Source organism: Silurus meridionalis, chromosome 27 (assembly GCF_014805685.1).
Source record: "Silurus meridionalis isolate SWU-2019-XX chromosome 27, ASM1480568v1, whole genome shotgun sequence".
NCBI classification, from domain to species: Eukaryota; Metazoa; Chordata; class Actinopteri; order Siluriformes; family Siluridae; genus Silurus; species Silurus meridionalis.
In genome coordinates, this window is record NC_060910.1 from 18,598,481 (window position 1) to 18,623,480 (window position 25,000).

The 25,000-nt window shown below is 43.8% G+C and overlaps 1 protein-coding gene across 1 annotated transcript in view; it reads left to right on the forward strand.

Annotated features, from left to right (window-relative positions):
* LOC124380728 overlaps positions 1-25,000 on the forward strand; it is an 89,418-nt gene that overhangs the window by 27,647 nt on the left and 36,771 nt on the right. Inside the window, exons 10-13 of the mRNA XM_046841938.1 lie at positions 1-76; positions 1,147-16,032; positions 16,986-17,210; positions 17,826-17,913. The exon at positions 1-76 is cut by the window's left edge and continues 144 nt beyond it. Of these exons, the coding sequence (XP_046697894.1) occupies positions 1-76; positions 1,147-16,032; positions 16,986-17,210; positions 17,826-17,913 (15,275 nt within the window). The remainder of the gene's footprint in view (positions 77-1,146; positions 16,033-16,985; positions 17,211-17,825; positions 17,914-25,000) is intronic.

The following is a 25,000-nucleotide window of genomic DNA, read 5'->3' on the forward strand; positions in this document are numbered from 1 at the left end:
AAACCACGTCCAGAGAGTCAGGAACCGAGTCCATCCACAACTCTGAGCTCGACTACAGAGATGGACAAGGGCCAAGGTACAAATCACACACACACACACACACACACACACACACACACACAGAACTTATTCAGAGGACATCAGATCTCAACGTGTTCATATAAAAAATCCACTTCCAACATTTTAATTAAAATGTTTTCTTTATTAAAGAAACAAAATGCTGAATATGCACATATTTGAGTTTCTGGTTCTTTTCTCTGTTCTGTTTCAAAATGTAAAAATGGGTGAAAAGGGAAACAGGTTTTTATTTATTTTTTTTTTTCATGGTCTACACACACAACAAATATGAATTAATTATTCACTAAACAAAGTACAGAAATCAAAGATTTATTCCTACACAAAAAATATTGAAAAATCCATTGCAGCACATTTCATCAGTCAAAATAAAAAAAGCTTCTGGAAGATCTTGAAACTGATCCATATCACAGCAGAACATCAGACACTAACAGTGACCTTTAAAGTCTAATCTGCCTTTATGCTACAAGCTACCTGCTAGTCACGTTCCCGGCGAGCACAAAAGTTCATTCATTAACACTAGCAAAGGAGAAATACGGCAGCTTTGTGTACTACTTTTATCATATTATTTTGAAATTAAAAAAGCCAATGAGAGCAACAGGCACACCAGGGTGTCCCCAATTCATCCCCAAAGCAGTTCAATACGGTCAGAGATCTATAGCAGGAGATCTTCCACTCCGACCCAGACCTTCATGGAGCTGGCTTTGTGCACATGGGCATTGTCATGCTGGAACAGGTTTGTGTCTCGTAGTTCAAGTGAAGGAAGATTTCATTCACCTTTGTGCTGTAGTTCAGAGAAGAAGCACATACATGTGGAAAAGTCAAGTGTCCCAATACTTTTGGGGAAATATTGTATTAGTTTTGGCTTATGTGATGATTTATTAAACTTCAAATGAAACGAAAAAGACCATTCTCATGTCTGATTCGATAGATTTTACATTTACTTTGCATTTTCTTCCTTTACTATTTAATTTGATTTGTGTTCTCTCACTTTTTTTAGCACTTTCTGTTCCTTATATTGTACATTTCATTCCTTCTTTTTCTGCATCCTGGTTTTCTCTGGAACGCCAGACGTCGGAACAGTAGAGCTGGGGGAAGGATTGTGCCTGTAGATTCAGGTATGGGTGTTGAGGACTGGGAGACTAAATACAAACTGGACGAGAGCATCTTAGACGACTATCTGGACCCCGAGCAGAAAACATGGGACGATGATGATGATGATGAGACGAAGACTGAGATCTATCGCATCGTGAGCCATCCCGGATTAGACTGTACTAAAAGCCGTTTTAATCAGACTGTAGCATGTGAGGTGATGTCTCCAGAGCCTGATGAAGCCGGAAACTCTATAAAGACACATGGTGTGGCAAGTGGAGATGTTTGTCTGGTCTACAAGGAAGCGGAAAGCTTCCTGAATGATGAAACATCTGCTCCAGAGATGTCCATCATTCCTTCAGTTCGGAAGCTTCATGAACAGGAGGCAGAGTCAGAGACATATACGGAGAGTCTGTTGTACAAGACCAGGATGTGGGCAAAAACTCACATCAAGGACATTTTGGAGAACTACGCAATTTATCGTGAAAGGGAGGAAGCCAGGATGAGGATGATGAGTGAGTATGAGTCAGTAGGATTAGCAGAAGTTCACTTTCCTGTGAGATCTGAGGAGGATTTGGATGCTGAAGCATTTGTTGGGAAGGACACACAAGGCGAATACAAAAGCTACAACAAGAGGAAATATATTTCTCCTTATGGTGAACGGCCGCATGGTGGAAATGTTCATACCAGAGTTTATGATGATGGTTCACCACCTAGTGGACCAGGAGATGATTACATTGATACCATGAATGAACTGCAGAAGATTGTGGATACTGTAACAGAATACCTGGCAGGACGAGAGGAGGAGATCAGTAAGTACGAGGAAATCCAGAAGTCTGACAACAAATCAAAGCTAATAGACAAGAAAAAGGAAACACATATCAGACCAGATGAGGTAAAGGAAGAAGATGAACAGGGTATCACAGGGGTTAAAAATGCTATGAACTCCTTGTTTAGCTCGCTTGTAGGTACCAAGTCGACAAGTGAAACCACAGATACCACTGCAACAACAGCAGCAACAACACCGCCGACATGCTCTCCTTTATCTGTTCAGGCAGAGTCAGGCTTTTCTAAACTGCTGTCCTTCATACCTAAATCACATGGCAGCACAACACCTATCGCTGTTGTTCCACCTGCTCATCACGAGCTGAGTGCAGATAAAAAATCCCCCCTGCAACCAAATCTGCCCCCTCAGTCATCAGAGACTTGCTGTCCAGCTAGTGAAGCTACAGAAGATGCATCGCACAGTCCTGGTCCACAGGGTTTCACTACAGGCCCCCCACAGTCAGTAGTTGATTCTGTCTTGGGAAGACTGAGTCCCTTCAGGATATTTGGAGACAAACCAGCAAGTGAAGCAACATCATCACCAGAAACCCTGAATAAATCTCATGGAAGCACTGAGGCAAAAGACGGGTCAACAAATATACCTCAATCCTTCTCCCAACCAGAACAGCAGTCCTCATGTGGAGGTTCATGCAGCGGATCAGTGGAACTGATGCCAGAAACCGAGTCGTCAGAAGAAATACCTGATGCCCTTCCTCAAGAGACGACTCCTAAATTAGAAGAAAGTACAACTACTCAAAAAACAGATGAGGACACTGGATTTTTCAACCCTTTCAAAAAGTCCATCACATCTTTGATGACATCAGTTTCAACCCCTGCGAGTAAAACTGCTGAGGGTCCATCTGCCAACTCAGTGTTTTCCATGTTTAAACCTGCCGAAGCCCCGAAACCAGAAGATGCACCAGTCACTATTGGAGACAAAATAAAGCTTTCCTTCTTCTCTTCTGATAGTCCTGCCTCTCCTCAGTCAGCAAAAACAGAGAGTGAACTTCTCTCTGGGTTGCTGAAGTTGGGACCTGGTGAAGATGCAAAAACCTTGAAACAAAGTGCTTCCCACACTTCTAATAAATCATCTCTTCTAAGCCGCGCCGCCCTGCTGGAGACTGTACCGAAGGGAAATACAGACACAGGGTGGTTTTCTAATCTTTTCAAAACGACACCTGCTGAAACGTCCAAACCACAAACAGTATCAACAAAACCAACAGTCGCAATAAACAAACCCACTGTAGTAGTGGCACCTGAAGCAGTCCAAGATTCCAGCACAGTGTCTAAGGTCATGGCACAGGAAGAGCAAATAGTGCAGGAATCAGAACCTGAAATCATCTCTTTTCCTGAAACTGAGGATCATAGACGACATGTAATTAAAGCCGAGACTCTTTCAGAACCTTCAGAGCTTCAGGAGCAAGCGCAGCCTGAAGAAGAAACAGCGTCTAAACCCCAGGGTCTACTTACAATGCTGTCTGGTGGGAGCAAAACTTCTGCTAAGCCTCAAGAAGTTGGACTTCTCTCAACACTGTTTTCATCCCTCACCAGTAATACAAATGAGAGTCAGACGCAACAAGGTGCCTACATACATCAGTCACCAGGGCTATTTTCTGGCCTTTTAAAAATGACTCCCACAGAAATTGCTGGCACGAGTAACAAACCAGCTGGAGCTCCACAGTGGCCTGTCAATTCCGAAAGTCAGCTCGACTCTACCTCACCTGTTGATGTTCAAAAGCAATCACAGGAACAAAGAGCAGCAGTGCAGAAAGGGTTCCTGGCGGGGTTTTTCAGGAAACAGTCAGAAGAAGACAGTGTATGTAAAGTAAATGAGACAACTGCTGCTCATGTCAATGATAAAAATAATTCTAGCGTTGGGAAAAATTTGCGTTCTGGAAAATCAGAAGGCAATGAAACCAGTAAGACATCAATGAGTAAGGACTGTGCGTCTACTGACGCAACCTCAGTGCCACAAAGCGGTGGGATTTTATCAGGGCTTTTCAAATTAGCCAGTGACACTGTGTCAAGTTCCTCGCCCACTCCTGCTCGACAGAACAATCCACCTTTATTAAAGCCAGTGGCCACTGACATGTCACACCGGTCACTAACTCAAACAGATCCACCTTCATCACAGCCAGGAGGTCTCTTATCAGGACTTTTTCAATTAGCAAGTCCTGGAAAAGTTAGTGCCACTGGAAATGTGGTTGCAGATCAGAATTCAGAACAGAACTTTGGTGGTCAACATCCAAATCACAAACAACCAAATTGTCAGAGTAATGCACCACCAGTTCCACCTCAATCAAGAGGACTGTTTGATGGAATTCTAAAATTAACAGAGAATGTACTTTCAAGCACACACCAGCCAAGTGGCACAAGCAGTCCTTCTGATCAACAGCCAGCAGAACCTCCTGCACCAGGAGGAACGCTGCCAGGATTTGTGAATAAAATACCTGTAGCTGAAAGTACTCCTCAGAAGCCACATCTCCCATCTCCCAGTCAAAACCCTAAATCATCACCTGCTTCTGCTGAACAAGGAAGCTTTCTTCCTGGTTTATTTGGGATTAGTTCTTCAGAATGCAATACTGGAAACCAGGGATCCACCAAGAATGTTCAAACACAACACTTTCATAAGCAAAATGTGCTTCAACATCAGGATGCACAGCCCAACAGATCAACTGGGATTTTCTCAGGACTGTTCAATCAGATTGGTGACACAAGTTCTCAGTCTGCTCAGTCGGACTCAAATAAAAATGCAGCCCAACAATCATCTTCTGGTCTTTTATCTGGACTTTTTGCCACTAACAAGCCACCGGCACCACAGCAGAAAACTCCTTCAGGAGCACATGTGAATCAGCAGGAGCAGGTCATCAGGCAGCCCTTTCCTAGGCAGCATCAATCCCCTCTACAGCCAGCTGCAGCACCTGAGCCACAACATGGGGGTTTGCTTTCTGGTCTTTTTAACAAACTGACTTCCGTTGACACACCGCCTCAACGTTCTGTGGCTGAAGATTCCCACAGTCAACATGCATGTAGGTCAGAACATCTAGAGCAAGACCACCAGTCTCCTGCACCAAGTAGAGGTCTAACTGACATTTTCAAAACAAGAACCGTAAATACAGCTTCTGAAAGGTTTTCTTCTGAGCAGCAAAACTCCTCAACTGGACTACATCATCCATCCAGTAGGCAGCTTCCGCAAGCTCTAAAGGCATCAGCAGGAGCAGCAGCAGCACAGCAGCAAAGCCAACCTGCAGGAAGTTTGTCTAGTATTTTCCGGAAGTCTGAATCGGAACAGGTGCAGGTTGAACCAAATACCCAGACACCCAGCAAGTTAGAAACACAAGCCAACAATGCTCAAGACAGTGGAATTTTGTCTGGACTTTTCAACAAAATCTCTGCAAAGTCTGATGATAAGTCAGATATCTACATATATTCAGGTCAGAAGCCACAGCAACATGAACAGAGTAAACCTGCTCAGAATCGTCCACATATTCAAAGAGCCAAACCAATTGAGCAGGAGTCCACTCAGGATGGGAGTCTTGATCAGGAACAGAAATCATTGCAGAAAGGTTTTCTGACGGGGTTGTTCAGTAAGGGGTCGGAGGACAACGACGTATCTAAATTACATCAACCAGAGGCTTGTTTAATTGCTGGAAACTGTGCAGCTTCTGGAGTTTGTAAATCAGAGACCAGTGAAAATCACAAGTCAACTATAACTAAGGAATCAGAAAATCAACACCATAAACAAGCAGACGGTCCCAGCGTTAGCATTTCAAAAACTAGCACTCAGACTGAGGAACCGGTAAGACTGCATCCAGCAGTGAAGTCTACTCAGCTGTACCTGGAGGAAATCCACAGACTGTTATACGGGACAGCAAATGAATACGGATATCAAGATCTTTTATATTTATTTGCTGAACATGGAATCGTTCCACCAGACCTGTATGAACACCAGTGTCTTATAGAAGCACTTCTTTGGCAGCAGCTGAATGATTATGCCTTATTGGAAGCTCTGGAAGCACAAGAACAAGAGAATCATGCAGGACTTCAAGAAAGTGCATCATCAAACAGCCGTGGAACAGTTATGCTGGAGCCTGGGTGGTGGAACCTGAAAAATATAGATCCCAGGCAATTCCACATACCTTCATATCCCTGGCAGAATGTGGTCAGATCATCATTTCAGAAACTTCCTCCGGCTGATGTGGAGGATTATGTTGTTTTTGACATGAGCCTCAAGCACAGAATGTCCTGGGGAAGCTGCGATAATGTGGATCATTTCAGTAATAAAATTAACAGAATCCATGGTATTGATAAAGACTCAGGAACAGCAGTGAGGTTGACACGCTGTAGGTCCCTTTCTGAGTGTAGCCTGCACAATAACCCTCTTCAAAATGACCCTCTCAAGCCACAGTTTCATTCCTCAACACTTTTTAAACGTCCGAGAGCCAAAAAGGGTCCCATAGATTTGACGACAGGTGCAGTTAATCTCAGTGGATTTTCTGCAACCGCCAGAGATGAAGAAGATGAGATGCTCTTTGAGGATTCAGAATGGTACCAGCAATGGCTTTCACTGTTGGAGCAGGGAATGTGGTGGCCAGCTGAGGCTGATGATTGTGGATATTATATTTACGCAGATGAGCACTATATATACTCCTTGCTGACAGACCGGAGTGGAAATCATCTCTATGCTTATGCTAGCCAGGATAATACTGCAGATAATATCTCAGATATCCTGCAGAACAAAGAGCAACCAAAGACAACGCTTTGTGGGTTTAAGATTCCGTTGTGTAACGAAGAGGAAATGCTTTGGGTTCCAGGTCATAATGAAGCAGGTGTTTCCAGCTGTCCTGTTGATCTGTCATCAGCCTTTGAAAAAGGTAATAAAATTATGAATATGAATTTTGAACATTTTTCTGAAATGTTCCAAGACTCCTTGCATGGACAGACAGATCATGCTGTGGATTTGAGTTTTTACAGGCTGCACAAAATAAAAGTATGTAAAGATAAGCCAAAAATGATTGTTCCAGAAGATCAAATGGAAGCATCAGACCTTACAAACAAAGCCAAGAAGGTAAACAATGGTGGGCCATACTGGAAAGATCAGGGGATTAAGGATCTTTTCCCAGGGAAGTTGGTTACAGGTATGTCAGCTAATATATCTTCTCAAGTCTCATCAGTAAATACTTCTTTTAAAAATGTTTTATTTAATAGCTTTGGGTCAAAACCAAAAGGTGCTGAAACTTCTCAAATGGTATCAAAGGGCCACTTGTCAGATCCTAAAATTGTCCTGCAGAATCTGCATGCTAGAAGAAAACTTCCAGATACTCCAGTATCATCTAAAGCACTTTTAACCACACCAAGGAATATAGTGACTGAGATCTCAGACGTTACAACCACTTCCTCCCAGGTCACAGCCTCAAGTTTACAGTGTTCTTCTGGTTCCTCACCATCCCCTGGGTGTAGTAGGCCAAAATTTCTAAGACAATCATCAATTTCAACACAAACTTTGAAGACATCTAGAACTGAAGGCATCCAGAGTTTATCATCTCCCGTTTCACCTCAGATACCAAAAGTTGCACCATGTAATGAAAAGCGATCTTTACCATCTTTACCATCCTTACCATCCATACCATCCTTGCCACCGCCACAAAATCTACTTTATAAAAGACCTACACAAGCATTAGACTCTGTTTTCAGGAATAAACCTTTAGACTTTTCTAAATCAGTAGGGAACAATTTGAATTGTTCACTCCTGAAACAAGATGTGTCCAGTGATGATGCCATATTAAAGGATGTTCTTGATTTTACCAACCACAGGTTTAAGAAATTTAGAAGGAAATGTGAAGCAGATACGAGTGAGGATGTCGGAATTGATCTGACTGTTGAGATTACAGAAGATAGTAACGAAATGAATATGACATTTCCAGCACTAGAACTTACCATACCTTACTCGGTTACACCTGAAGTACCTCGGACAACTGTTTCTGCTCCTCCTTCTCCAAAACTTTACCCATCTAATTCAGGACCACCAAGCCTTAATTATGCGTCTGAGAAACACCTGTCTGCATCACCTGGTAGAGGATCCAAGCTTTTCAGGCAGGTCTCAGTACAATGTTCTACGGAGAGCACATCAGCTGGAATCCATGGAAGAGAAAATATCAATACATCTGAACATTTTCTTTGCTACAAAGCAGAAAGTGGAAAAGACCAGAAAGCATCAATTGTAACCACATTTCTAGGAACTTCAACATCACAGACTTCCAGCCCCAAAATAAAGAAATGCTCCACAATAAATGCAGGATCACATTGCACTCAACAAATACATCCGCCCTCTTTACTAACTGAATCCATGAATATAATGCCACTACCTTCTCAGCCTCCTTGTACCAGCACATCCCCTGCAAACTTAATCAGAAATACCTTAGACATGTCTTCAGCAGCAGTGTTTAGTTCTTTAGACAGGTCAGATCTTAAATCCCAGGTTGTGCCACTCGTAAGGAGCAGATGTGCCTCGGTTGCAGATTTTAACAATGGTTCCTTCGGGGTTGCTTTGATTAAAGATCCTTCTAGGGTACAAGCAAAACAGATTCATTTAGAACAAGAAACTCTGATCAGGAAATTTCCTCCACTAATATCTAACACAACAGTGAGCTTTGATCTGTGCAGACAGCAACCTGCTTACAACAGGAACAGAGATCTTTCAGCACATTGTTCTCAGTCATGTCAGAGTGGATCAGCTCCAGCAAATTCCATTAAAAACACCTTAGATATGTGTTTAAAACCAGCTGAGGGAACAGCGCTCTCTCCAGATCAAGCAGTTTCACTTGTGAGGAGAAGATCAAGGTCAAATTCAGATGTAAATCAAGAGTTTGGTGGGATATCTATGGTTGTTGGAGCTTTAACAACCAAACAAAAACTACCACTTAGAAGATATCAGTCACAAGCTACAATCACCAGGCCTACACAACAACTAGTGAACACGGCGCCACAAATCCAACACAAATCTGTTACTCAACAGCAAACTACTCTTTACAGCCAGGACCATTCAGCACATGAAGTGAAGAAATTTCTCAGGAAATATGAGTCTGAAGAAACAACCAGCCTGAAGTCTGAAGAAATCAAAAGACCTTCTGCACTGCCTTTTAAAGCGTCTCTGGACACGTCCCTAAAACCTCCTGGCAGCACATCATCCTCTGAGGTCGTGCCTTTGCTGAATAATAAACCCTTGTTGCTGATGGCAGAACCTGCTCCTGGTTCAGCTTCACTGTTAGATAGTTCCTCTATGGGTTTAGCTCAAACCAAACATTCTGGTATGTTCAAACAGGTAACAACAATCTCCAACACTGATGTTCAAGCATTTGCTGGTGTATCGTCAATTGTAAGCTCTTCAGAAGAACCTGATAAAAAATCTGATAACTTTTTAACAGAGTTAAATAGGAACCAATGGCAGAAGCAAGTTTTGGTTGATCAAACATTACCAAGGACACGTTCTATAGTGTTCAGAACTCGCAGTGAACAACTAAATAATATTCCATCAGCACCAGCGAACTCAGTCAGAAGCACTCTTGATATGTCTCTAAAGACGGCAATTAAGGAACCCGACAAAGCAGAAAGAAGTATTCTTGAAATGTCACCTGGCAAAGTAATGCCTCTTGTTCAGACGAAAAATGTGAATAGTAAAAAAGCCTTAGTTGGCATGCCCTTAATTGTTCAAGCTCTTTCAGCTCCTGAACAAGTGTCTGAGAAACAGTTACATGCTGTGAAAGTACTATGCGACGGACATCATACAGCAGAAAGTCATTTATTTCTGCACACATCCACTTACCATAGTGACAGACGTTTTTATCCCTCACTGAAACACAATAGAGAACCGCAAGCTCAGCGTAAGCCAGTAGACTTCTCGCTTAGCGTTTTACCGTCTCAGTGCAACGCTCCGTCTGTTACGCAGGACGGACAGCTTATAGATTTCACCAAGAAGAAAGAGGTCATATCCAGGAATGAACTAAGGCACCAAGAAAGGCTGAGGACCACTAACCAAACAAATACACCAGTTATTGACTTGAGAGTTGCCGTCAATGCAAACCCACAAACCACTGGAATCAAAGATCTTTCAGCACCAGCACTTTTCTTCCTCCCCGGTCAATACACATTAAAATCTTTAGCAATGGAGCAGAAGCTGAGCTCCACAACAGCACGATACTTTACTCAGTCACAGGATACACATCCAGCTGTCCAGCACGATGCACCTATAACACCAACACATCTCAGAAGAACATCTGAGCACTCGGAAAATCATTGGAATGTAGAGATGTTACAGATTGTTCCAGTGTTTTCTGAAGCTTCTCTTTCTCAGGTACAATTTACAGATAAGAACATTTGTCTTATCTCAGACAGTCCTCCTGTCCTCAGCATTGTTCCCAGTTCATTTGAAGCTCTCAGAGTGGAACAGTGTCCTCTGTTCACATCTCACACTCAGCAGATTAGGCCTACACAAACTCAAGGATCAAACACTACACCAACGTATGTGCCAGATATGCCTCATGTGCTAAACACAAACAAAGTTCCAGACCATTCCTCAGCAAGTATCACTGTATCTGAGCAGGCTGAGCCTTCCCTGAATGGTGACGCACAAAGGTCTCCAGATATCAAACCGTGTGCCACTGAGCAGAAAGCAGGACAAGATCTGTCTCAAATTTCTGTAATGTTTGAAGAATCCTTAGCTAAATCTGGCTCAACCTTTACCGGTTCTTCTGCTGCCACAGAAAAGGAACATCTTGTGGCCTTTAATACAGTCCCAAGAACATTGTATGAACCTGAAACCACTACTGGATCAATTAGAGGCTCGATTTCAACGTTTGATTGCAAAACCTCAACAGCAGGTGAAGATACCCTCCCACAAACATCAGAAGGAACTGGGTTTGTGTGTAGACCTGTGCCAGACCAACAGAGGACCCCAAGTCCCACTCAGACTGTCCTGTCAGATGTAATTTCTGTTAAGAGTTTGGTTTCAGAAGATACTTCACCTACTTCTTCTGGATTAATGGGGCAGACCTCAGTGGAAAATCTTTCTACTGTGCTTTCTACAAGTTTAGCGTGTGCACAGGAGCCTTTAGTAAATACTTGTGCTGTTAAACCTTTAGCAGGTCCTGGATATACTGCTCCATCTGCTCTACCTGCAGCACCACCTAAACAGGTAGAACAGATATCAGAGCCCAGAGTGATATTTGATCCATTACATGCTGCATCAGGATATTCTGCCCCACCTCCCATGGAATTTTCTCCAAGTTTAGTGCATACAGAAGAGTCGACATCATCTTATTCTACTGAACCTCTTCCATCATCTTTGCCTTCTCCAAACCCAGTGTATACAAGAGAGCCATGTATTTCTGCTGAACCTCTTACATGCTCAGGATATCTACCTGCTCCTGTGGAAACACAAGCTTTATTACTTCCAAGAACAGAATCTACAGCATTACCACCTGTGGAATTTTCATTCCCAGTGCTTTACAACGTTTCTCCCACTGCCCCACCTGATGTTTTTCCAAGCACCATTCATTGTACTTCTCACATCCCAGGAAGTGTTTATGATAGACCAAGCTCACAATTGCAAAGAAAAGATCAAGTTCATCATCAAAGGAACATAAGCAGGCATCTCTTCAAGGCACCTGCTATTATTATAACAGACGTAGAGTTGGAGTCTCAGGAACCTTCTTCAGTAATGCCTGCTCAACCTGAGGTGTCAGAAAAGGAGGCAGACCTATTGGTGAGCAAAACAAGCGATGAGCCTTCATCGACAATTCCACATACTTCACCAAACACAATGTGGACTTCTGCAGAAATCATACCAGCTGATGATCCTTCTGAACCATGTTCACAGGAGAGTGTTCACAATATAGAACCTGCTTCAGAACAAGACACGATTGAAGGCAAGAACACAGACATTTTCTCTCCAAAGCAGTCCACTGCTAGATTTGAGATGTTAATCCTGGAGGAGGTTCCGTGTTTTGATACAGTTTTACCTACTGAAGTAAAGGAGAGAATGTTGCGTCCTAATAGATTGCGTTCCAGACAGACGCTGATCCCTCAGATCACTTTAAAGCATCTAAAGGAGAAATGTCCTAGTAATGAAGACACAGGGCTTCTGTTTAGCGCTGTAGATGATGCTTATGTGAATGCCACGGAAGCTGGTGATGTTTCGTACCAACATGCTGTTTTATTTGAAATGAGGGAAGTGTCTCTCCATGAGGAACATGAAACTACTCCTTCCGGTGAACTTTCTTCACAAATTGACAAAGCCCCAGCAGACACAAGCCCAGTAATCATTCCAGTAGACTCTATAGAGGTTCCAAAGCCTAACAATGTCTCTAGAACCGATACTTTTTTCACCCCAAACTCTTCACACATTGAAGAACAAACATCTGATTGTTCACTGGTCCAGGATTGTACATTACATGAAACAGCTCTTCTGCCTGAAGACCAGGAGGAATCCAACTTGAGAAATTTTGTGTTGGATAATGAAAATATAGACATTTTTTCATTTGAACCTACTTCTCCAATCACAGACATAATATCTACGCTTGTTATGTCATCAGAAGATGCTGAAGAGAAGTCAGAATTTGAGAACCAGAAACTCTATTATGAGCCTTCAGAAATAGCAGAGCAAAATAAGGAGGAAGATGTTGGAGTTTCTGTTGAAGATTGTGTTTCTCATAATAAGGAATACATGACCTCAGAATCACCAAAAATGAAAAACAAGAAAGGACCCAGCGATACACCAGACATGTCCAAGGATCCAGAAGGTGTCCAGGCTGAATTAAACAAATCATCATCTCCTGAAGCTAAAGTTTTAAGTACAGAGACGTTATCAATGGAAAGCACATCATCACCCACTGTGGTTGCTGAGGAGCAATCTCCCAAAGTGATTTTCTCATTGTTTGGGTCTTCTGGTGCCCCTTTACCGACTCAGAGTGGATCATCTAAACTTGGTGGTATATTTCCAGGAGCCTCCACCTCCAAAGAAACAACAGGCACAAGTCTGTTCTCAATGTTTGGTGGTGCGAGTACCCAGCAAACCCAAGCATCATCTGCACCCAAAGACGTAGCTGGAAATAAGTTGTTTTCTATGTTTAGTGGATATAAGGTTCAGGAACCACTTAGTCCATGTAGACCATCAGAGCCGGGCCCAAGGAGTCCACCTGTATTTGATCCAAGAACACAGGTTATGGCAGGTCCAGGACATGATCAAAGGGGAGGTCAAGGCCCTGGGTCAAGAAGTCCCTCAGGACCTGACCCGAGATGCTCCTTTACTGTAGATCTTTCATCACAAGGACAACAAACCAAGGAAGCACCAGGAAAAGGCCTATTTTCTATGTTCAGTGTTTCATTGCCACAGCAAACAGTTGCTAGTGAAGCTCCACCAAAACCACCTACTTTAGGAACTCCAATTCTTGGGGGTTTCCTGCCTGGATCCTTCACACCCAAAGATAATATCGGTTCTGGTTTGTTCTCTGTGTTTAGTGGGAACAGTGGTCAGTCGTTCCTAACACAAACGGTTCCTAAATGTTTAGAAAAAGAGCAAGCCGGAAAAGGTCTGTTTTCCAGGTTTGGAGGAACATCATCATCTGAGTCAGAAAGTCTGTTTAGGGTTCCTTCTGTATTCTCTCATGGTGGTGGTTCAGACAAACAAAAACAGAGTGCATTTGGTCTTTTGTCCTTCATGGATGATAAAAAATCAAGTGAACGTAAACTTGAAGATACAGCCACTACAAAGCTCAAAGATTTACTCAGGGACACCTCTGTGGATGGTGAGATCAAATCTGTTCAATCACATGGAGAACCCAAAAAAAGTGAACAGGATCTTCTAACTATCTCTGTTTCTACAGCTAATGAAAGTTCTGAGAAAGTCAATACTGAAAGTGAGATCAAATCTTCTCATGCTTTTCTGAATGCAGAGGATGGTAAGACTCCTGAATGTCAAATAACAGCAACACCTGAAGTTACCCATGACCAGAAAAATGAGCCAGGAATGAAAACTCTGGACCATTCAACAGAAGAGCTGCAGCTGTCAGTGGAAAATGAGAACAGTGATACATTTGTTCATGTTTTCCAAAAGCAGGAGGATGATGGAATTCCTGAAGACAAAGCCTTAGTAATATTCAAAGCTATCCAAGATGAAATATATGAGAAGACAGAAATGGAAAGTAAAATTGTAGAACATCTAGCAGTAGAACAGACTCAAAAACAAGAGTCTTTTGAATCTGAGAAGTCTCTGGACTCTGAGCAGAACCTTCCTGAGGAACTGCAGTTGGATAGAGACAAAGAAACTGATAGACACCTTCACTCTGTAGAATCATCAGAAGCTGAGAAATCTAAGAACTCTTTGGAATCAGAGAAGCCAAATGAAACTGTAGAAGCACAGACACCTCAGAACATACCTATGGATATTATTACCCATAATACAAGTGGTGGAATTCCAGGAATGCTGGAGGAATTACAAGACAAAGAAGTTGTGGAAAATCAGATCCGTACTGAAATTGATGTAATTCCTGAGAAGCTACAGGAATCATGGAACAGAGAAGGAACAGAAAAAGCGTCTGACTTTACAGAGCAGTGTAAAAATGATCCATGTGATGACATGGTTGAGAAGAAACCAGCTCAGGACAAAGAGCATGAGGAAGCAGAAAAACAATCAACAAATCTTGCGGCTAAGGTAAAGGTTTCAGAACTTGAACCACCGTCTGCAGTGATCATTCAGACGCAGCCTCAACCTCTGCCAGGGCTGATCAGATCTTCTGACAAGCCAAGACAAAGAATCATAGAGCCTCCTGGTCTGCTGAGATCTGAAACACACGACCATCCAAAACCGAGTATGGGTTCTGTTCCAAAGCCACCTGAATCCACTGCATTTTCTGGGTTTATGTCTATGTTCTCTGGACCCAGTTCCTCCAGCAAGACATCGACTTCCACTTTTTTCACAAAACCCCAGAATTCATTCTTCAAATTACAGCCAGCAGGGTCTACACGCTTTCAGCAATCACAGAAGACCTCATTTTTTACCCTGCCCACTGACCTACCTGCTGGTCTCTCCACCGAGTCCCTAACAAGCGATTTGTTTGGTTTACTAAAAAAGCAGGAAGCTAGACCTGATCAAAACAAGCCTTCAGCAGAGGACCAGGATGAAGCAAACAATCCTAGCAAGCCAAGAGGTTTCACAGGCACTGAGTCAAGCACAGTTAAGGAACCTGAAGCAGGGGCTTCACAGCAGGACATGATGAAAGTCTGTGAAACGTCTAAACCTGTTGAAGAGGCAGAGCATGGCAACATAGACATCACGGGCATGTCTGTTAAACACCAAGAATCTGAAGAAGATGTTATGAAGGAGGAATCGAGCACAGCAGTAACATCTCCAAGCCCCACTGACAGAGTGGTCGCTCAGGAGAAATATCCATCTTCACCTACAGCTAAGAGCATGTTTGACTTCTCTGGTTTATCACCACCATCCTTTGGAGGTTTACTGTCAAGTGCTGCTGAGTCAGCAAAACCTTTCAGTTCTCTGTTCGGTTCTTCCGCTGATACTAAACTTCCTCAGCAACCATCTGACTCAGGAGGTCTGTTTGCCAGCTTCAAAGGGTTTTCCACTGGACTCTTTCAGGAAGAGAAGTCAGCTCCTCCAAACGAAGAACCCATGCCTGCTCCATCCATGCTTGGGAAGAAACTAGGCTTTCCATGGCAGAGCACAGCTGCTCCTCAGACACCTTCTAGGGTTGGGGTGGAAAACAAAAGCGATGATGAAGAACCGCTTGAAACGTTATCAGTAAAGTCTGACGTCACAGAGAGCGCAGATTCCAGCGATACCGAGGAACCGGATGAACAGCAAAGTTTTGACTCGAGTCCAGAAATCGTGCTAGCAGTATCTCAGGATAAACCTGGAGAGGAAGATGAAGCTGGAGCTGATGTATCTCTGCAGGAGAAGAACAGAGATGCTACAGATCATGGCATAGGACAGCTGCTAGAGTGTGCAGTGGAAGAAGAGCATGGCAGAAGGCTAGTAGGAACATGATGTATGGCTGTGCTGTTGACCATAGTGTGATGTGATGTGACCCTCTCTCATCTCCTGCAGCTCCACCTCCCAGTGCTGTAGCTGTGTGTGTGTGTGTGTGTGTGTGTGTGTGTGTGTGTGTGTGTGTGTGTGAATCTCCTTCTCTTTAGCTCCTGCTGTAGACCATGATGTGAGATGAATTGCATTATTGATGCTTCTAAATCTATCAACCTAACAAGCAGGAGAAGCAGAAAGCAGACGTACTGACAGCATTACGGTGTGAAAGTGTCCTCGTCTGCTGCACCTGGATCCTCAGACTACACATTAATAGTGTTTATTGTAACTTCTGTGTGAGAAGGTAAAGAACGTGCAGACATGAATCACACCGGCGCTTTTATACATCCGGATCGTTTCCTTCCTTTCAGCCTGCCTGATTTATTCCATCACCTCCTGCCAGTTTGTTTCCAGCAGGAGATGTGTGGGGTACAGAGTTATAGGCCATGCTGTAGGCACAGGGAACGGGGAATAGAAAGGGGAATATCAGCAGACCTCCAGGACTCTAAATCTTCATGGTTAAACAAAGTGTGTCTGAGTCTCAGAGTCTGAGGAGCGTATCTGCAGCAGTGTGGCTGCTTTCTGCACGTCCTGCTCATCCTTTCTGCTTTACTTTATCACCTCTGTTATTTAAGCCCATTTATTTTCCTCGCCTTGTTCAGTTCTTTACTCCAGTCCAAACTCCTCCAGAATAATCCCAAAGTCCTGCAAGCCTCAGCACAGCCACCTGAACCCCTGCTCCATAAGTCCTCATATTACAGCTCTCTCTCAGATATTTCATCTGCACTAAGGGCATGGACTTACACACACTCTACATTTCACACACACACATACTGAAGAACATATGACCTTACATGTGTGTGTGTGTGTGTGTGTGTGTGTGTGTGTGTGTGTGTGTGTGTAGCCCGGAGAACAGTTCTCGGTTCGGCTCCTCTGGTAACTTGAGTCAGACCAGTACCCAGTTCAGCTCTGAACAAGAGGAGAGAAGTGACCCAGAGAACCCCCTCCAAGCCTCTGCCACCCCCCGTCCTCGCCTGTCCTCTGAGGAGATAGAGAGAGGGGAACGAGAGACACGAACGAGTGCAGAGGAGAAGAGGAACGCTAGTGTCCTTCCCGCTCAGGCAGAGAGGTGAGGCGTAATGATGGGGAGTAATAACGTCTGATTAGCCCCTTGCTAATTGCTGCCTTTGTTCAGTTTATAAGGGGATTGGATTAGTCCGACTCCTGAATGCACACAGAACAACTAAATATTTCAACCTGCATGACACGAATCAAAGCTGTAGGATGGAAAGAATATGTTTTTCTTTAGGTCTGGAGAAATGTGTTCATGTTAAACACGTAGCGTCACGTGGAAAAGCACCGAGCAGAGAATAAAGACACAGATCAGATAGACTGATATCACCGTGTCCTGTACAGGATATCAGACTGAACGTTTTATCTCATTCATACACCTGAACAGTGACGCGGTTAGGGGCCGTGCTCAGGGGCCCAGGGAGTGGCAGGGTGGTCTGGGTAGGATTTGACCTCATGACCTCCAATGTCTTAATCACTGATCTACCACATGCTCTAAAACAGTGATTTGTATTAATGACTTGTTTTAAATCTCATGATATTTTGTTATTGAAATATTAAAGTATGGGTTTGTGGTTTACAGTCTGCGCTCCAGGCGTGGAGTTTTGTTTTCAGCTCTCCTCCCACACATCTCATCCTCAAGCCTGACTTCTTCTTCTTTTTATTTATTTAGTTCTTTGAATATCGATCCTCCTCCCATCGCCCCGTCCCGCCTCCGCTGGCTGAAGGCCATCAACAAAGTCCGGGTTCACCTGCACCAGGTAGGAGAGAGGGAGCGTGCTCCTGACAGCATGCTCTTCACTCCGCCTTCTCCTCCACTCTCTGTGTCTCTCCTCCCCCTCCCTCTCTCTGTGTCTCCTGCTTTTCTCTGACCTTTGACCTGGCCTTGTTGTGTGGTTGATGGAGATTCACTCGAGGTGTATTTAGATCTGGACGGGTTTTTATTCCTCTCATTGCTCCGTGACATTACGATTCCTACACGGTGATCTGGTCTCGCCGACCTCTGGCTCTAATCTAACCTGTGTTCAGTTCTACACTACACTGTTTACTGTGCTTCTGAGAGAAATCAAAATCTTCATCTTCTCTGAGACACAAACACCAGGCGTGTACACTACACTAGCACAGACGTGTGAACTGTGAGCTCTGAGTTAAAACAGGCAGGAGAAAGTCTCCATGTTCTCGTTCCTCATGCTGACACACAGACCAGGTGCTTCATATTCAGACCTGGGAGCTCTGATCTCAGTGCTTACTGTCTTTATTTCTCACTGACTTTATTAATAATGCAGGAGTCTGAGAGTGTAAAGAAGATAAACACAAGGACTGTAGATATCTTACACACACAAACACACACACACACACACACACTTCAACACCACGCTGTTCGAACAAGTTCTTCCTGCACACTTTACTGTATACAGGGTGGGGGTTCAAACAAGCCATGATCAAGTGTTTACATGTACACTATTTACATGTGTGTGTGTGTGTGTGTGTGTGTGTGTGTGTGTGTGTGTGTGTGTGTGTGTGATTAATATGAGTAAAAATCTAAGGCTGTATGGGTGATACCTGAGTGATCTAGATTTCCGAGTGATGGGATCCTCTCTTCCAGCTGTGTCAGAAATGAGTAGCTCCTGTTTCAGGATGGGTGTGTGTGTGTGTGTGTGTGTGTGAGTGTGTGAGATGTTTTCCTGATTTATCCTGACTGTTTGAAGGTGATTTAATGACCCCACGGGTCTCATCGCCTCCTTTATAACACTGTTTGTGTCAGTAAACTCCATAATCAGGTAAATCAGTGAACTTCAGCATCTCCAGCGGGGGCACAAACTTCTGAGCGTAATCAAGACAACTCCTATTACTCAAATATTTCTGTCTGGAGGGTGGAGGGATGTACATGTTTAGCTCTGTGCTGTAAACATGTGTGTGTGTGTGTGTGTGTGTGTGTGTGTGTGTGTGTGTGTGTGTGTGTGTGAGAAATGTTCTCTGCAGCTGCATTAAATTTGGTTGATTTTTCTGTGAAGACAAAAGCGATGACAGGAAAAGTGTGAGGGAGGAAACACTGCTCTACCTGATCACTGTCCTCGTAAACATTACACACTCACACACTCAATCACATACACACACACACACACACACACACACACACACACACACACTCACTCACTCACACACTCACTCACACACACACACACACACACACACACTCATTTACTCAATCACACACACTCACACACTCAATCACACACACTCATTTACTCAATCACACACACTCACACACTCACGCACACACTCACTCACTCACTCACTCACTCACTCACTCACTCACTCACTCACATACTCACTTAATAACATATACACACACACACACACACACACACACACACACACGTTTACAGCACAGAACTAAACATGTACATCCCTCCACCCTCCAGCAACAACACACACATGAAAGTCCAATGTCCGTGTGTGTTATATATATTATATATATGCTTGTGTGTGTGTGTGTGTGTGTGTGTGTGTGTGTGTGTGTGTGTGTGTGTGTGTGAGTGTGTGTGTGAGTGTGTGAATGTGTGTGTGAGTGTGTGTGTGTGTGTGTGTGTGTGTGTGTGTGTGTAGTATTAGTATAGAAGCAGGTCAGGATTATTGAAAAGTAGCAGGATAAGAATATTTATTTTCCTACACAATACACACAGTTTCCATGGTAACAGTGTATTTGCTATGGAAACACAACCCTGATAGAGGAGATGAAGTGATAGAAACTTTATCTTTAATCTTTATCTCTTTATCTGCTTCTTTATAATGTCTCAAAACTTTCACTCTGATTACTGTAACTCTGATATTTACTGCGGTACTACAGTAGAGAGCGGTAGTGAGCAGTAGTGAGCGGTAGTGAGCAGTAGAGAGCGGTAGAGAGCGGTAGTGAGCAGTAGTGAGCAGTAGTGAGCAGTAGTGAGCGGTAGTGAGCGGTAGAGAGCGGTAGAGAGCGGTAGTGAGCAGTAGTGAGCAGTAGTGAGCGGTAGAGAGCGGTAGTGAGCAGTAGTGAGCAGTAGTGAGCGGTAGTAAGCGGTAGTGCGCAGTAGTGAGCAGTAGTGAGCAGTAGTGAGCGGTAGTGAGCAGTAGAGAGCAGTAGAGAGCGGTAGTGAGCAGTAGTGAGCAGTAGTGAGCAGTAGTAAGCGGTAGTGAGCAGTAGTGAGCTACTGAGGTCTGCAGTAAACCCACTTTACTCTTTACTCCATCACTAACTCAATCCTAACTGGGTTTCACTTTGAACAGACTTTACTACACTTCACTTTCTTTCTGCTGTGGCCTGAGGATGAAGAACATGATGATGATGATGATGATGGTGCTGATAATGGTGGTGGCAAAGATGATGATGGTGGAGATGGTGTTGATAGAGATGGTGTTGATGGTGATGATGATGATGATGATGATGATGGTGGAGATGATGGTGATGATGATGTTGATGTGATAGAGATTAAATGATGATGTTGATGATGGAGATGGTGATGATGGAGATGATGATGATGATGATGATGATGGTGGTGATAATGGTGGTGGCGATGATGATGATGGTGGAGATGGTGTTGATAGAGATGGTGTTGGTGATGATGATGATGATGGTGGAGATGATGTTGATGATGATGTTGATGTGATAGAGATTAAATGATGATGGTGATGATGGAGATGGTGATGATGATGGAGATGATGATGATGATGATGATGATGATGATGGTGGAGATTATGGAGAGGGTGATGATGGTGACTGGCAGTGAGGTTGTGAATCTGAAACATGACCTTAAGAGAACATACTGTCATCTTGAACATACTGAACATCTTGTTTGTGAATGAAGGTTGAAATGAAAAGCCCAGAATTTGCTCAGTCATGAATCCATCTGCTGTAGAAGATCAGAAAAACCAAAAAGCTTCAGGATTGTAATGGTTTTAAGAGGTTGCTGAATCTGATTTCAGGATTAAAGGAAGAGCGAGGCAGGACAGATCAGCCTGTGAACATCAGCTCTGCATCACACGGAGGCTGATGATGAATATGGATGCAGGTTCCTCACTGGGCTGCTTTTTATAACATGTTCACAGTTTGAACTTTAGTAAACCCAAAGATCTGTTAGACTCCAAACTGCTGTTTCAGGCCACACCCAATCAGCTGAACATGTACCAGCAGTGTGTGGAGTTTGTGCTCCTGCATGTTCTAGTGATGATCCCTGAGCAGTCCCATCAGCTTTACTACTGTCACAATACCACAGGGGCAACGACTGTCAATAACACAAACTTCTCGACACAAAAATATACACAAACATGTGAGTTATAGCGGTTTTAGTTTGAGTTGTTTTGAGGTTCCCTCAGGGTTCTCTGGTTTTCTCCCAGTTCCCAAACACTGTGTTTGTGTGTAAATGCGTGAGCATTAAAATAACGAGAGATGGAGATGTTTATTTGTTTTTAGGATTTTGTTTACTGAGCGTGTCTGTGCTGCAAGGAGAGAAGATTTAGCAAAGGCAGGAGGTGAAATGTGTGTGTGTGTGTGTGTGTGTGTGTGTGTGTGTGTGTGTGATTATGAATTCCAGAACAGTACTAAATCTGAGGGATCAAAGTAGCATGGAGCATGACATTGACTAAAGGTCACAATGGAAATGCCCTCCTTCTTCTCCTTTTTTCCTCTCTCCCTCTTGCCCTCCCTTCCTCTCTCTCTCCCTCCCTCTCTCTCTCCCTCCCTCTCCCTCTCTCTCTCTCTCTCTCTTACTCTCTCTCTCTCTCTTACTCTCTCTCTCTATCTCTCTCTTCCTCTCAATCCTGCTGTTCTATCCCACATTTCCAATCTTTAAGGGATTAACTTTAAAAGACTGGACAACAAACTGCAATTGTCCCTTTATTTTACTGATATGTTCTCCTGAAAGAGATATCACTACAGGAGAGTGGAATAACACACACACACACACACACACACACACACACACACACACACACACACACACACACACTATTAAAGTGTGATGTGTCCTGGTGCCTCTGTTTCTCGTATTAAAGCTGGAGAAAGATCAGGCTGAGCTTTTACTGACTTTTAGTGTTTGATTGTATGTGTAGAAGTGAATGAAATGTACATTAGAGGAGAAGAAGGTGGAGCATGAAGGTTTCTCTGTGATGTTCTTCTATTAACATCAGAGCACAAAGCGCAGTCTGGTTTCTCACTATATCTCATCAGGAGCGACTCGTATCTCTGTGAATCCTGGAAATAAACTCACGCCTGTGTGTGACTCAGGTCACGACCTGACGCTGACTCCTCTCACACACACACACACACACACACACACACACACACACACACACACACACACATAATCTTACTGATCATAAACTACATTTGAATTTGTGCTCTTGTGCCTGTTTGCTACTGTGAGTCAGCACTAAGCTTTCGGTCTTTCCATCACTCTGATCTGTCCATCAGTCAGGAAGGTGGCGCTAGAGGCAGCTAGCTGTGCAGGAGAAGTGATCAGTATTATTTCTAAGAAATGATAATTCAGCGTTTCCACCGAGATGTTTTTCGGAGCTTCATCTGAGGACTATCACACCGAATCACAATGACTCATGGGATATTTATTTTAGAAACGCACGATTCCAGACCTGTGAGCTTCTTCTCCGAGCTCGACTCTCCTCCAGCTCATCATCATCACTGGAAGAAAACCATGCAGCTTTTATCTCCACACCTGGTTAATAAATTGATCTTTAACGACTAGCTGGTGGATTGTGAAGGAACGATGCTGTAACTACTGACACTCCAAAGCGAGGATTCGAAATCCAAACCCGAGATCAAAGTCACTCCGTCAGCTCAAGCAAATAGTTTCCTATATAACAAAATTATTGGCACCCTTTCATTAAACATTACACAATAATTCATGAGTGAACAGTGAGAAATGAGTGAACACGTCTTATTGTGTGTGTGTGTGTGTGTGTGTGTGTGTGTATAAATGCAGTGTGTTGTTGAGGATATTTGTGATTTGTGTTGATCAGCTCCACACACCGAGGATCGGAGTGCACTCATCCCTCCATCATTACTGCACAGAGCGAGAAAGAGAGAGAGGGAGCGAGGTGATGTGTGGAGTAGAGATGGTGCCAGTGTTTTCTAATTATAAAGAAGAAAAGAATGAAAACAGAGGAGAATAAAACAGCAGATGGAAGGGAGCGGAAGGAAGGGAGAGAGAGAGAGAGAGAGAGAGAGAGAGAGAGAGAGAGAGAGAGAAAACACTCAGTCGATAGAGCGGACCTGCTCTGAGCAACAAGCTGAAGTGAGCATGCAAGAGAAAGAGAGAGGAAGCATTCTGGAGACGAGGAAACAGTGTGTGTGTGTGTGTGTGTGTGTGTGTGTGTGTGTGTGTGTGTGTGTGTGTGTGTGTGTGTGTGTGTGTGTGTGGACCTGTTGAATTCTGTGAGTGAGACTGGAACGTGTGTGAGAGCGGTGTGATCAGCGTCGCTCCGTATCCGAGCTCAGAGTGCAGGGAATGAGAAAGTTCTCTGCGTGAGGTGAGTTCTCTTTCCTTCTTCTCATTCTTCTCTTCCTCTTTCTTCTTCTATTCCTCCTCCTCGGTGGTGTGTTCCTCTCAGGTGTCGAATGAAGCAGCTCTGGAGTGTGTAAATGTGTGTGAGATGTTTGATAGGTGATAGTAGCGTAACACACTCCAGACTCTGCTGGAGCAGTAAACGTTAGACTGAGACAGACAGACGTGTGGAGGAAGTTCTTTCCTGTTTATATCACGTGACTGCAGCAGGTGGAATCTACCATCACGTCCCGCACCACCTGAATTGTTCCTGAGGTTCTACACAGCGCTCGCTTCAGACAGAGTACTTTCAGCGTACGATTTACATTCCACTCAAACCCACACTCAGTGTGGAGAATCTGAGTGTAACTACACACCAAAACACCACGTCTCAGTCTGTGTCTGAGTCTGTGTCTGAGTTAAAATCTGAGATTGTGTGTGAGTCTGAGTCTGAAGGATGTGTGTGAGTCTGAGTCTGAGATTGTGTGTGAGTCTGAGTCTGAGATTGTGTGTGAGTCTGAGTCTGAAGGATGTGTGTGAGTCTGAGTCTGAGATTGTGTGTGAGTCTGAGTCTGAAGGATGTGTGTGAGTCTGAGTCTGAAGCATGTGTGTGAGTCTGTGTCTGAAGGATGTGTGTGAGTCTGAGTCTGAAGCATGTGTGTGAGTCTGAGTCTGAGATTGTGTGTGAGTCTAAGTCTGAAGCATGTGTGTGAGTCTGTGTCTGAAGGATGTGTGTGAGTCTGAGTCTGAAGGATGTGTGTGAGTCTGAGTCTGATATTGTGTGTGAGTCTGAGTCTGAAGGGTGTGTGTGAGTCTGAGTCTGATGGATGTGTGTGAGTCTGAGTCTAAGATTGTGTGTGAGTTTGAAGGATGTGTGCATTAATGATCGTACTGCATGTTTAGCTTTAGATCAAATAAGAGACGGTTGTATGTGATTGGATTGGATTTTTGTCCTCCCAGATCAGACGTGTGTGTGTGTGTGTGTGTGTGTGTCCTCTCTGTAACACTGAGACTTCTAATCCATTGCTCTTGCACAGTCATTCCTGCAGCAACACACTTATACGCTTTGTCAACCAGTAAAGTATAGGACAAGAAGCAAGTGTGTGTGTGTGTGTGTGTGTGTGTGTGTGTGTGTGTGTGTGTGTGTGTGTGTGTGTGTGAACGTATGTGCGTGCTGGTGTGTGGCTCTGTCTGTGTGTGTGTGTGTGTGTGTGTGCTATGTGAGAGCACTTGTGTGTGTGTGTGCGCGTATGTGCGTGTGGGTGCGTGCGCGTGCGTGTGTGTGTGTGTGTGTGTGCATCAAGCAAATGGT